Raw genomic sequence first — 14120 nt, forward strand, 5'->3', positions numbered from 1 at the left:
CTATAATGTTATAGTGTTGCACAGATACCAAACAAATACTGGAATAATTGCTTGTTAATAGGGCCATAGTGTGAATTTCATGTACACGAAAGACGCTTACTTTGCAGTGAGGGCACCATCTAAGAAGCAACCCAACTCATTTTGAAAACACTACAAGTAGGCCCTAAATATTAAATTTAAAAAAAATCACAATTTAACAGTGTACATGTTGTTCCATATTTTTATAGGAAAATGTAAACAACTGGTGCATTATGGGCGACTGTTACTGTTTTTGACCAATTTCTATTTCTACATTATTGATGGTGGCCTGTTTATTTTTGAAGCTCATAGTCTGGCAGTCTGGTTCTTGATGCATTTAAGTAGTTGTGTAAGAGATTACGTTCAATGCAAAAAGAAAGCTAAAGAATTGCCCTTGAACAATATTTGCCAAAAAATAATGGCAAAAGAAAAATCTTTACTGATTTTTATTTTGTCAGAAAGTATGGCAGTGTAAGTTTAGGAAGGTCTCCATTGTATGGTATTGTCCTTCACTGTATGGTATTGAACTTGGTTGGTTTGTACAATGGACCTGGCCTTCAGCTCGGTCCATTTAGGCAACCAGCCACCAACATGGTCATTACCACGCAGTAAAGACTGGCTCCCACACTTTTATTGCCTAATTTAGATTCTTCCCAGAAAAAAAAAGATATTTTTTATACTGTCCATAAAATTGTTGGGTCTAAACATATTTTAGTCAAGAGCGCTTATAAATCTTTAAATACAGTCATGATGATTTTTTCTAACCAAATCTCTTTAAATTATTTTTGAATCTCAAAGAGCACATTAGTCAGTTAGTCTGTAACAGCAAAACACTATACCAGCATGAACAATAATCTAAATGTACAATGTACACACGTGTACATCATAATACAAAACCTTGTACACAATTATGTGCAAAGTAGACTACACAATAGAACTCTCCATATCTAATTAACACTTCAAAAGGTGTCAACAGATGACAATGTTTTTGTATTGTCATGAAAAGTTGTGTTGAACCCTATTCAGAAATTGTACAACAACTGATGATAACATTAGACTGAATGGAAGTAAAATCATAATGGCAGTACAGTTGAACAACACAGTTGTACACAGTAGTGTACAAAGTGCATGGATGGATATCGCACATTCGCTAAGTCCATCATGAACTTTGGAGTTAAGAAAATTTAGTAAATAAATATCACTAGCACGCACTGGCAGTAAAGTGTAAAAAATTATATAGAAAGCATGTTAACTGTGTCCTAATGTTGAAGACAACACAGTGTACATATTGTAGTATTTGATTTGACCGTTTCTCCTTCAGTGCAAATTCTAAATCATTCTATTCTAATCTATTGATTTCTATTGATTACAGACTGCCAATGGGCCTTGACCGTAGTGAGCTGCAGTTACACGTCATCATTGAGGGCTTTCTCAGGTATCAATACACATTATAACACAAAAAAAAAAAAAAAAATCAAAGCAGAAAAGGATGCTACTACCTGACTTGGATAATTTATCATTTAAAAATAACAACAAAGGTTGTTTTTGTGGCATTTAACAGAGATTTTCCTTGACCTACATTGGATGTGCAGCCTAACAGCTCTCTATTTTTGAATGTGCTTTTGTATCAAGAATTCAGAGTTTTGATGTGTACGTGCAGATAGAATCATCACACATATTGTGTGAGAGCAGCATTCTTCTCAATTGCCGTCGGTGCCCTGTGCCATTGCCGTGATGCCCTCGAAAATAACCACAATTCAGGGCAATTATTGTGGTGCCCCTTAGAACACGAAGTTAGAGGCCTGTTGAAGACTACATAAACTACTGGAATTACACAAAGGATAGCCTCCCTTGCCCTGATCTTGAACATGGTGTCTGTTTAAAATTCTTTCAGTAGACTAACTTTGACCTTGGATTCGAACTGCCTCTAGCTACCGGTAGTCTAGTTGGTAAGACACTGCTCTAGAATTGCAGGGGTCGTGGGTTCAAACCCCACCCGGGTAATATGCCTACATGATATTTTTTCACAGGACTTGGGGAAGTACTGAGTATGCAGTGCTAACGCACATCGGTGTATGAATTTCTTTATTTCTATGAATTTATAACTTTGACCTAAGTGCCCGTTTAAAAATGGAGATGGCCATGCTCTCTAAAGGATGAAATTCTAGATTTGAGCACCTCGGTCTGTTCTAGGGCAATTAATGCGACTAGTGTCAAAGTCGCGACATTGCTTATAGTCGAGTCAGGACTACCGTTTTTCAACTACTCGGTTCATCATGCCGCCACGACTACTTCAAAGAAGTCACGAATACTACAAAAATAGTCTCAACTACTACACAATCAGTTGTGACTACCGGGGCCCAATTTCATGGCTCTGCTTACCGTAAGCACAGAATCAGCGCTTACGGAAGCATGGAATTCTGTGCTTACAGCAAGCGTATTTCACGGGTTAGCGGCGAATTTGGGCTTCTGCGCGTGCGTACTTCACGCTAGTATAGGCATTCTACGCTTACAAGGCTAGCGCAGAAATTCGGCGCTTGCACGTAAGCGGGGAATCGTGATCGTAAGCGCAGAATTCGCCGGTAAGCAGAGCCATGAAATTGGGCCCATGACTACTTGACTACTTGTCGTGACTACTTGGTGAACTCGTTTTGTCGCTCACAGGGTCAATATAACTTACTTACGAAACACAATCAGACATCAGTGTCACAATCCTTCAATCCTTTCAGCGTGAATTTTACTACTTGCGCCTTGGGAATCTTGGGAATTAAAACTTAGTCTTGACTAGTGTCAAAGTCGGGACTCTTTGAGGCGTGACTACGGGAAGTGTAAATTTCACTAGTCGCCCAGGACTAGTCAGTTCATTATCAAACACTTAGGCATCAAACATAACACTGAGTATTGATCCAATAGTTACCTCATCGCTTTCCGAGAGATCCACATTGCCGTTGTGGTCGTCATCAATCTGTCTGTGAATGGACTTGATGGCCTCTATGCCTTGCATATCTTTCTCAGTGTCTCGTTGACAAACTGTGTCACCTGGGGAACATTCTGTGTAAAAGGAAAGCAATTCAGAAGTGAAGGATATTTTAGCTTCAATGAGGGCAATTCACAGTACATCAACCACTTCAGCTTACCCGATAAGGTTTTTCCCCCAAAGCAGTTTACTAAAAACAGGCACATCGCAACTCAGTATGTACAGCTGCTCCCCCTTACCTTCCTGAGCTTACATGTATCACTCCTTACCAACCTAATCGCACACTCGGTTCCATATACCTCTATCAGTACCCGATGAAGCCAGTTTCCCCAAAAGCTGAACTTACTCAAATCATACATGCGCAGTTCTGCATTGTAGGCAGTTTGGGACCCTATTAAAGGCACTGTGTCGCTTCGGTGTTCCTGGTCTAATCACAGCATATAATTTGAGGGGCGAATCATCCTAACTCACAGCTAAGAGCTGAATTGCGAAGGATGCGGCTACAACGTATTCGAGAAGAAGGCATGCAAGGGCGCCTTTGGCTGCCCACCACATCGACCCACTATGACCACGGAGCACAGCCAAGATCGAAAGTGTTTGATTTTTTCCCGAGGGAGGAAAACCGGATGTTCTGGAAAACCCTTATGGCACAGCAAAGAACCAACGCACAACTCAACTCACATATGGCCCCGGCGGGAATCACCTTGGTGAGAGGCGAGCGCTTTTTGCACACGCCAACCATGCCACCCAAGGCCTGTTGTAAACCATTTACCAGGTGCTAAGAAATATAATAGATTATACTTCAAAATAATCTCCATAAAATACCTTGCAGGAAAAAATACTGTGTACATGGAGAGTGCACGTTCACATGTAGTGACCAGGAAGCTGGGTTAGAGTTCAAAATTCTGTGTTCAGCCAAAGGCCTGCTTTGAGTATGGGGACATAGGACCTCCAACTAGTCTGGCCAATTCCAATACGAATATCTCAGGATTCTAATCAAGTAGCCATCTATGTCTTAGGACAAAATTTTAATACATCAGGCCTTCATTTTAATAAATCCGAGGAGAGCTGTAAATTGCTCTCCTTAATTCAAGAAAATGAATTAAGGAGAGCGTTTTGCTCTCGCTAACAAAACCCAAGTTTAATGAACACGTACTCAAGAAAATGAACACAAAGTTCACCAGTTGTTTAACTTTTTCTTACTCAATTTAATGAGTTTACTTTAATCATGAAACAACTTTTTTGCAATCAAAATGAATGTTTCGATAAATTAAATAGACCCCACAATTATGTATATCCCCAGGCACCCCCCCCCCTAAAAATAAAAAGTTTGGTTATCCGCTGTGAATGTTGCCACCCTTTGAGAAAAAAAAAAATAGGCCTAAGTACAAAATATGGCAGAGAATGAAATTGTCTTAACTTTATAGTAATTATCTTTTGTGAATTTGCCTAAAGATAACAGAAAAACTGTCAAAAAAAAAATTGTGTCCGCTATTTTTCAATTATTTTGTTATTTCTTGGGGCTTGTTTAATACTGTAGTTGTCTGTAGCTCTCTCCAGAGCAAAGAAACATTCTTGTCTGTGGCTGTGCACATCGGCACCGTAGTGTGTACATGTACGTCAGCGTAATCCGTATTGGTATTATGAAGCAGTGTGGGGAACCACCGACTGCTGCCGATCGTCGATCGCGCCACAAAACGACCGCGACTGATTAGCCTGCCTTGGTACGGCCAGCTTCACATACTGCACACAGGGCCGACCACGGGCCATACTTTTGTACACTTGTACTGGACATGCAGTACATAATTATTATACACAGTGCAAACTTATCCATATGCATGAGCTACAACACCATGTGTGCTTGTGATTGGTCTGGAATAATATCTGCATACAATGGGTAGTACGTGGGATCTTCCATATGCATCAGTACGCGATTATGTGACTTGTGATTGGACCGGCGTTGCAAGCGCCAAGAATGAAGGACGCGCGCTGGCAGTAGTTGTTGCAATGTCGCTATTTAAAATGTACGAGGGGTTTGAGGGCTGGGCTCGAGAGCTGGGCGGGCGGGACTTGAATTGGAGCCAAAAATATCCTTTGGGTTGGGGGGGGGGGGGGCATACAATTACTTGCGGGTGCGTTCGATTAGATTTCCCGGGTCGACCCAGATCTGACCATCCCCAGTGCGTATGATTAGCTTTGACGTCAAAGCTGTGTGGGCCCGAGTGAGACCCAAGTTCATGACGTAACGGCGAAAACTTTCTCAATGGCCACCATTTTGTGTGTAATTCAGCGGGACATTTTTTATGAAGTTTGACACACATTTTCGCCATTAAAACAGCGTTTTTGTGAGCAACAAGTATTTATTATTTGAATCAGTGTACCTTTTTATCACTGTGGGGTTGTAAAAGTGTTTAAAGTTGCAGGTATATCTTGAGAATAATTATTTGACGATGTTTTCATGAATCCACGAAAAGTATCGGACGAAATGCACAAAATGGGAGTAGTTCCGGTCGGCTGTCCCTTGGCGTTCTATCTAGCTCATGTCTTGGGCTTGTCCACGAATTCTTTTATCCTGCTTGATTTTGTCGATATATGTCCGACAAACCTTACACCAAATTTTGGTTACCATGACCCTGTCATTTATTGGTGCCGTCTCGTAACCATAACTTTCCAAATTCCACCTCAAGAATGTTGATAATTGAACACTTGACATCTTGATGTCATAATCCAGCATAAGCAAACAAAATTTTCACGTCGAGCAGCATGGGGCTCTTACTGTAGTTTACTGTGCATGATCCCAGTTCCTTTCAATTGTTTTTACTCCAAAATGCGTTTGTCCAGCCAGGTGGCCGGAGATCCCCCCCCCCCCCCCTTTACGGCATACTTTTATCATGACAAAATACTTAACCAATCATGAGCGTGTATTTGCGGTACCACTCTTTAGTGTAAGAGCCCGCCCACCAGTGTGGAATTCTATAGGCCCCACACAGATACGTCTGTGTGACCGGCTGCGGTAAACATCAAGCACGTGCGCGCAAAAACACAACCAGTGTGGAATCGCTCACATTCGTCTGTGTGACCGGCTGCGGTAATCATCAAGCACGCGCGCACGCAAACACAGTCAGAGCAGACTATAATAGGACTCGTTTGCCACTGCCAACTCGCAACATTCAAGTGGCAGCAGGCTTATAAACTCCGAGATTCAAGCGGCTTATTTTAATCAACAATTAGGGTATTGAAAAAACATGCTCTTGTTAAATTTGTAAGGAGCGCTTTTTTTTGCTCTCCTTGGAAAACATTAAGGAGCGCGGAGGAGCGCGAGCGCGATCGCGCTCCTTTAAAATTATGGTCTGATACATGTTTTATAATATTTAAAATTGAATGAGATTTTTTTTAATTTTGCACGCTAGCTTCTGAATACTAAATAAAATACCAACCACTGAAAGTGTTGGAAACATGACGTCGCTCCAATGTCGTGCATGCATTACCACTGTAAATTGCGGTGAGTACAATTTCATGCCTGGTAATGCATCTTAAACATAAGGAGAGGGTAGGCAGTTTTGAAGGTAATTCGTTGGGTATTTCCGTCATTTTTGGGCATTTTTTGTGTGACAGCCAAATGTTGCTTCACCTCAGACTCATTTCAAAATTCGCTGGGGCGCTAGTACGATCGAGAATGTCAGAATTTCGAAAAAGGAGTACAGCGCCCTAGTTACTGGGTCTAGTTCGATAGACAGACGACTCTTTTTTTTATTATCATAAAGTTGATGATTGTGTGACAATTTTTCTGTTATCCTACCACTGGAAACCCACGACACCAGCATATCAACGTTTATTCTTTGAGACTTTGTTCACCAACCCACGACCTCCTACCGACAAAACGGCACGGGAGGTTGGTTACGTTATCGCAACTTACTTCGGAGCTGCCATGGCTGCTGCTTTTTTATTTCTATTATTATATTATTATTATTATTACTATGGAAAAGTTTCCGTATGGCGCCACCATTTTTTCATTCGATATGAAATAATATATAGTATCTAATTTACCTCAATGAGATATCCCTTTTTGTAAAAATGAGTGAAAAAGTGGTGGTGCCATACGGAAAGTTATCCATTATTATTATTATTATTTATTCAGCCATTTCAACAATACATGACAATACAAAAAATACTTCCAGATGGGCACAACGTAAGCTCCAGTAGCTAAGAACATGATTAACTATGCTCATCAGAGTAACTGAAGGTTACCAGCCAAAGTACCATGCCACATGTAATATTGTGTACATTTGTGACTGGTGTTTGGTTGTAGCATGGAGGTAGAATTAGCCTCCATGGTTTTAGCATGCAGCTCAACTTTGCTATTATTAGTTAGCAAAGAATTAGGAAAATCATGTTTTTGCAATATTCTGCAAAAAAACTTAAAAAGCAGATTTTGAACAGAGCTAAAGCGCAGAAATAAACCAAGTAAACCACTTTACCGAGACATGTAATCCCATTGTGTCACAGGCTTTTAAACTATGCATAACACAACACTCAACAAGGTTACACTAGTAATTGCAACAGGGAAATGTCGGGAAAATACCGCGTAGGCGCCTACCTGTTAATTTCACACGGGAGCGTATTCCTTGATTTTGTTCCGAAGAAGTTGACGTTTGTTGGCCGTTCGATATCACACACAACAGCAGGCACAACCATACGCCAAGGGGCGCTGGATTCGCAAACAAAGTTAATGTCATCATTACGGCTGTTTATCGTTGCACAAAATGTACCATAAATGTTGCCAACATTTCCTCAAATTCATGTGAAATTTTAGGAATATCGACGTGGTCAAATTTAAGCGATAACACTTTGAGACGACACCAACAAAATGACAAACCTTTTCTATATTTAGAAGGCACACGTTGAACGCGCCCTCACCCGGTTGTGCGCGGCCAATTTTTTGTAGAGCCCAAAGTTTATAACGATATCATTACAAAGCTAGGCGCAAAATAGCGCAAAGACGGGCGCAATGTAAATGCTGTTCATTTAACCGCCATGACACCCGCACAAAATAACCATAAAAACATCAATTTATACCAGCAATGCAATTTTGTTAAACTTTAAGTTACAGCAAAGGTCTAAGTATTATCTAAATAATATTTTTGGTATTAAAAACTAACAATTATTATCGTTTTCGTTTTAATTATATCATTTTAGTAACTGTTAATAAAGGAGTAACAATAATCTATTAAACCCATGTCCACATCGCACTGTCTGGAAATTCGGCAAAACTTGATTGGCCACATGTTGTGAAGTAATTATTATTCCATCCAGTAGTGGACAAATCCACAAAATAAGTTTTCTTTTGTAATACTAATAGCAGGAAGCGTTTCATCATGCTTGTTGAAGTAAGATAATGGTACGTTTCACTAAATTTATTAAAATCATGGAGGAAACTAAAATAAACAGAGTTTTATTTTTTATTTGTGTGTGGTGAAAGAGGATAGAACAAATTCAAGATGGCGGAGACTAGACCGGGTGAGTAGACTAATGTGACAGCTGACACTGACACGTTGACGTAGACAGTGACACAGTGATACACGGATACACTGACGCTGACACTGATGACCCCGACATGATTGTTTTAAGTCGTTCCGCAAAGATCATTTCTTTCCACCCTCTCAAATAAAAATCCTAAAGTTTTGCAATCGAACCGAACTCAAAAAATAAAAATATACTATACTAGCGGGTGGCCACGTTGACATTTTATTTACTGAACTGAAAACAACAAACAAATGTTGTGAAACTGTTTATGTAAATATGTCCACTGGGCCCTGCCCGGGATATGGGGTACAGTGAGTGAGCTGTCAATGTCATAACAAACTTTGGGCCCCCTTTTTAATATTTCCCATTAATTTTGTCTAAATGAAATGCTAAATTGTTAAATTGTATTTCTATTTAGTATTTGCTTACCAACCAAGTAAAATTAAAAAGGGATATTATTATTTTTAGTAATATTATTATTATACATATATTTATTATTATTATTAATAATATAACCGCCTACATATCCATCATTCATTCGTAAACAAATGAGCACAATTACACCCGTGGGGTGGGGCATTGGGTTGGGGTTAGCATAAACAAGGGTAGTTGCGATAACGTAACCCTCCTCCCGACGGCCGCCAGGGCTAGTTATCGCAACTAAAACAAGGGGTAAGTTGCGATATTCATAACCCTCCTCCCCATACGGCAAGGAGGAGGACACGGTAGGAGGGGCACAATAGCAACTAGACTGGGGTAAGTGTTCGGACACACATCACACCATCCAATCCCATGTGTACATGTATTGAGAAGGGGTATGATGACATAAGTTTAATATTAATACCAAATAGAGAGTGGATAACTGTCCATACTTTTTCACTAATTTTTACAAAAAGGGATATCTCATTGAGGTAAATTAAAACTATATTATTTCATATTGAATGAAAAAGTGGTGGCGCCATACAAACCTTTTCCTAGAGAGTTATCTTAAATCCGAAACAAAGTATTTTACAATGAAATTGAAACACTTTAATTTCTAATTCTATGACTGTCGTTAAAGGAAATCCTGATCGAGGGTGGAATGATCCACCGATGTTTCTCTACAACTCAGATGGAAAGGCACAGCCCTCATCTAGAAAGAATCCTCTCACACAACGGGTTGGAGTACATCAGAGTTATACAAGTAAAACAACGACTCAAGCAGGTAATTATAAAAACACCTGAGTTTTAAAAATAATCCTATGAAGGAAGTTGGAATAATTCAAAAAACTGTTTTACTCCCCCAAATAACTATGTAACTTTTTAGGGATATACAATGTGTACAAGAACTAACTTGAAATATATAAGGGGTTTGATTTTGGCTTCATCAGACCACGCCAAAGATGATGCCTACCATTGGCTGGAAGGATCAAGTCTAGGAAGATGTCCAAATTCCACTTTCAAACAGACTATGAAGGAGACAGATTTGTCTGAAGAAGCCAGTCACGCTAACTCTCCGCGTTGCAGCAGAAGAAAAAGTCCAGTGGCAACACGGTTTTAGTCAAGTCAAGTATTTGAGAACTCAACATTTATAAATCTTTACTCTACTTTATCACAACAGGTACAGGAATCCATCCAAGCCTTCTTCGGACCAATCCCCCCACAGGTCCCTCTGGACCTCCTCTTATACCATTCACGCCTCCGTCGACTGTGGACAGTTCTACTTCCACTGCAAGGTCAAATGAGGTCAAAGTTCAAGAGGATAAATCCTTAGAACTATCAGATGGTGACTGTGATACCTCTATAGCTGAACTGAGAAGTGTGCTTCAACTTTGCGTTGATAAATTAAAGGTAAACTTTATTTTTAAATGGGTTTTTCTTTCGTTGTTTTATTTTAAGAAAATAGGATTAGCTGTTGTAAACTGCTTACCAACCGAAAGGACCTATGATGGTAAAAATGCAAACAATAGTTTATGGCCTGACGTTTCAACCCTAGCAGAGTCTTTCTCATTGGCTAAATCACAACACAACAAACATGAACAAGTAACAAAGTGTTAAATAAGCATTGAAGTGGATATACAATACATGAATAGAGAGAGAGAGTCAGAAAGCACACAGAAAAACCAGGTGGGTGGTTTTTTTAAATCACTATTTTTTACTTATAAAATTAAGATCATTGGTTTAAAACAAGTTCATAAAACTGTTTTGCAGTTTAGTATATGTTTCTTTGAGTCTGTTCCTGTTTATATTTGATTGTATTTTAAACAGGCTCGCATAGCAGATGATATTAAGAGAAAGATAGATGTACTAGAGTCAGCTTGGAAAACTGGCAAGCTCTCTGAGGCTGTACAGCAACGAATGGCAAGATTATCGCAAGGTTAGTTTAATGACTAAATGAAGATTGTATAACAAAATAAAACAGAGGTTTGCCTTCGGACAAGTCTATTTTGCAACCAATTATTAAATACAAGGAGTACAATTTTTCAAAATGAAAATTTATTCATCTGTAGTGTTTGTATGAAGAAGAAAAAACACACTGTGTATATTATCAACAGCTCGTTACCATTCTCAATAATTCTCAATAGTGTCAAGTGCCTTTAATGTTAACTGAATGATCTTTTTCACAGCTCTATCTGAGAGAGATTACAGCAAAGCTCATGATGTCCACCTATCTTTGATGGTTGACTTTGTATCAGAGGTAATACTTCAAAAATTTCTACTTCCTCCATTCTAAAAAGTGTTTGATTCTGCTCAATGGGAGACTTTTGAGATGCTGGCTGCAGCAGCCATCTGTATTTTTTGTGGCTCTGAGCATTTCCGCACATGCGTATGTAGTTCTTAGCACACGCACTACTGGCGAGAACTGTGACAAAGGACTGTCCAAAAGTCTCCCATTGGAAAGGATAACTAGTATGCCTTTCCATAAAAATGAATGCCGTGTAATATTTAGCGAAATAGTAGCTGAAATAGGGGTGAGAGTCATTGCTGACAGAACGGTTTGGAGATACGTGTTGGTTCTGAAAAAGAATATGTGGTTATTGACTCAACGTTTCAATCAGTATGCTCTGATTGTCTTCAGGAGAATGGCGGACATTGAGTTGTCAACCACCAGCTCTTTTCAGAACCAACACTACTCAAAAGGAGATATTCACATGGTGTTGCCAAAAACCTCTTTTAGTCATGTTAGTTATAGTACCGCCATGCAAAGTTTCAAATCCTACTTACCATAAGATTGACGTGTGCAACTGTCTTCTTCCTTCACTAGGTAAGTCAATGGATGGTGGGGATTAAACGCCTCATCATGGAGGCACGTTCCATCCTTCCTCGCGTTCCAACACCTCCTCCTGAGACAACTGGGCCAGAACCCGAGACCGATGGTGAGGCGATTGCCAAGGGAGAACTGAATCAAGAACAATCTGTCGATGAATTGGTGTCTCCATGCTCGTTGTTGAAGGTTGGTGCCAAGGAAGAACTGAATCAAGACCAGTCTGTTGATGAACTGGTGCCTCCATGCTCGTTGTTGAAGGTCGATGATGGAGAGTGTAAACCAAGTGATGAGGAGACTGTTCAAACTGAAGGGGTTGAGAAACGGATACCGGATGAAGATGAGTTGGATCAAGCTAAGAGTTCTGTCTCGATACCTCCTGACTTAAAGATGAGTAATGAGAAGGAGACTGATGAGTCAGCTAATGAGATAGAGAGATTGTAACCATTGTGATTGTAAACAACTCTTGATGTGTGCTGCTGAGGATACTTGTGTATTAGTGACTTTTGTAAGAGTCAGCCTACTGGCAATAATAATAATAATAATAATATTTCCAAAACTTATTATATAGCACCTTAATCATATTGCCATGCTCCAGGGCGCTGAACAAAAGGCACTAGTCAAAAACTAAGCATGTACAATTGTATGGACAAATAAAAAACTAAGAAACTTAATTATAACAATAGGCATTCCAAGTAAAGGGTTCTCTAAAGCCTCTCTTGTCATATTTTGGAAAGCTATGTAAGAGGCTAAGCAGAGGTAATAAGAGTTCTAATTTTTTTGTAATTTTTTTTTTTTTTTGGGGGGGGCAGTCAAGGGCAAAGAAATATTTTTATAGGGGGGGGGCTTTATACTTTAGCAATCAATTAAAATGTAATGTTAGTTCATGTAAATAATAGTTAATGGCCTGATATTTTGACCCTAGTAGAGTGTTTCTTGAAGGCTAAAAAGTTAAGTTAATGTACTAAACCATGCATTATGGAGCTGATGAACTGGAATTACCTTCCTGAGCATGAAGTATAATTATAATGGTCAGGCATAATATCTTACGAGATGTTCAAGGCGCAGAGAAGCAAATACAATGTAAATAAAATAATACAGAACATAATATATCCTTGTATACTTTAGAGAACTTTCAAAGACTGATTTTAAATAAGAGTATTAGTTATGCCATATAGAGCTTTATACAGTGCTAATCAATATTCATATGTTAGTGTTTCTTTGCTCTCATTTGGGGTGGGGCTTTGCTCAGGGCATCAACTTTCCTGCATGCTACTGGGTCTAGGGGTTTAAATTTGAGTCAACTTGACCTAATTTCATAGAGCTGCTTCCAAAAGCACAAAATAGTAGTTAAGCACAAAATAGTTATTCTTACCAAAATAAGGTTGCCACTCAAAATCCCATGTCAGAAGTACCATTGTGACTGGTTTCCTTATATGTTTTGCATATCGATAAATTATTAAGCAGTATTCCCTTCTGAACATGCAAACTCGTGAAAAAGTCATTTTGTTAATGTTGCTCTATTGGTTCAATAATGTACAATGTATGAACCATGAATAATTTAATTAATGTATCATAAAGAACAATAATTATATAACATAAATAAAATGACTCAAGATTTTGAAAATAACATGTTTCACAACTGTTATCTTTATTGATGTGTTATTTGTTTCTCTTGTATAACATTTATACACAATTTTGTTTTTGCCATGAAGTTAGAGAAACTTTACAAGAGCATCAGGGTAGACTATTTGGAACTGCTGTTCGGTTGTTTTAACCCTATATAAATATAATACAGCTTATCTGTGAAAATTCCTTTCAAAAGTTGGTAGCATTTTAGAGATGCAGGGGTCGATTTCACAAAGAGTTAGGACTAGTCCTAACTTAGGAAAATCCTAGGAGAAATGAATGGCTAGTCCTAAGTTAGGACGAGTAACTCCTCGAGATAAGACTAATCTAAGTGGGATACTCATCTTATGAAATGTTTCTCAGATTGAAATGTAAATCCCTTTTGGAAGGTACAAAAATGTAGTTATATCTCAAATTAATGTTATAAATTATCATCAGCTGGAGTACTTCTCACCAAGAGTAAGTTATTATGATACGAATTTTTTGAAGTAGGCCTACCAGGGTAATTCACCAAAAGTATACCCCTCTCAAAAATGTTATAAATTAAATACAAAATACAGCTAAAAGCTAAATAATAACATTTGTATTTCAGCATATGGTCAAATTTGAAATATCTATCTTTATTGATGAAAGTATAACCTGAAGACCCCAAAAGTTTAGTTCACATTATCAAATAATTCCATTTGAAGGGTCTACAGAGGGCGGTGTTCATTCTTTGTGGTCTCATAG

General features: G+C 38.8%; 2 protein-coding genes across 2 annotated transcripts in view; one reads left to right on the forward strand and one right to left on the reverse strand.

The window, feature by feature from the left end:
• The window catches only part of LOC117293471 (stromal interaction molecule 1-like), a 60176-nt gene extending 46996 nt beyond the window's left edge, over window positions 1–13180 (reverse strand). Inside the window, exons 1-3 of the mRNA XM_033775819.1 lie at window positions 13138–13180; window positions 11723–12145; window positions 2936–3069 (exon numbers count right to left, since the gene is read on the reverse strand). Coding sequence (XP_033631710.1) covers window positions 2936–3069; window positions 11723–12145; window positions 13138–13180 — 600 coding nt within the window. The remainder of the gene's footprint in view (window positions 1–2935; window positions 3070–11722; window positions 12146–13137) is intronic.
• On the forward strand, window positions 8355–13373 carry LOC117293303 (steroid receptor RNA activator 1-like). The gene is made up of 6 exons (XM_033775552.1): window positions 8355–8512; window positions 9579–9722; window positions 10119–10348; window positions 10766–10874; window positions 11125–11195; window positions 11763–13373. The coding sequence occupies exons 1-6, from the start codon at window positions 8494–8496 to the stop codon at window positions 12204–12206; spliced, it is 1017 nt and encodes a 338-aa protein (XP_033631443.1). The 5' UTR covers window positions 8355–8493; the 3' UTR covers window positions 12207–13373.
• Window positions 13374–14120: the final 747 nt, after the last annotated feature.

Source organism: Asterias rubens, chromosome 8 (genome assembly GCF_902459465.1).
Source record: "Asterias rubens chromosome 8, eAstRub1.3, whole genome shotgun sequence".
Lineage (NCBI taxonomy): Eukaryota > Metazoa > Echinodermata > Asteroidea > Forcipulatida > Asteriidae > Asterias > Asterias rubens.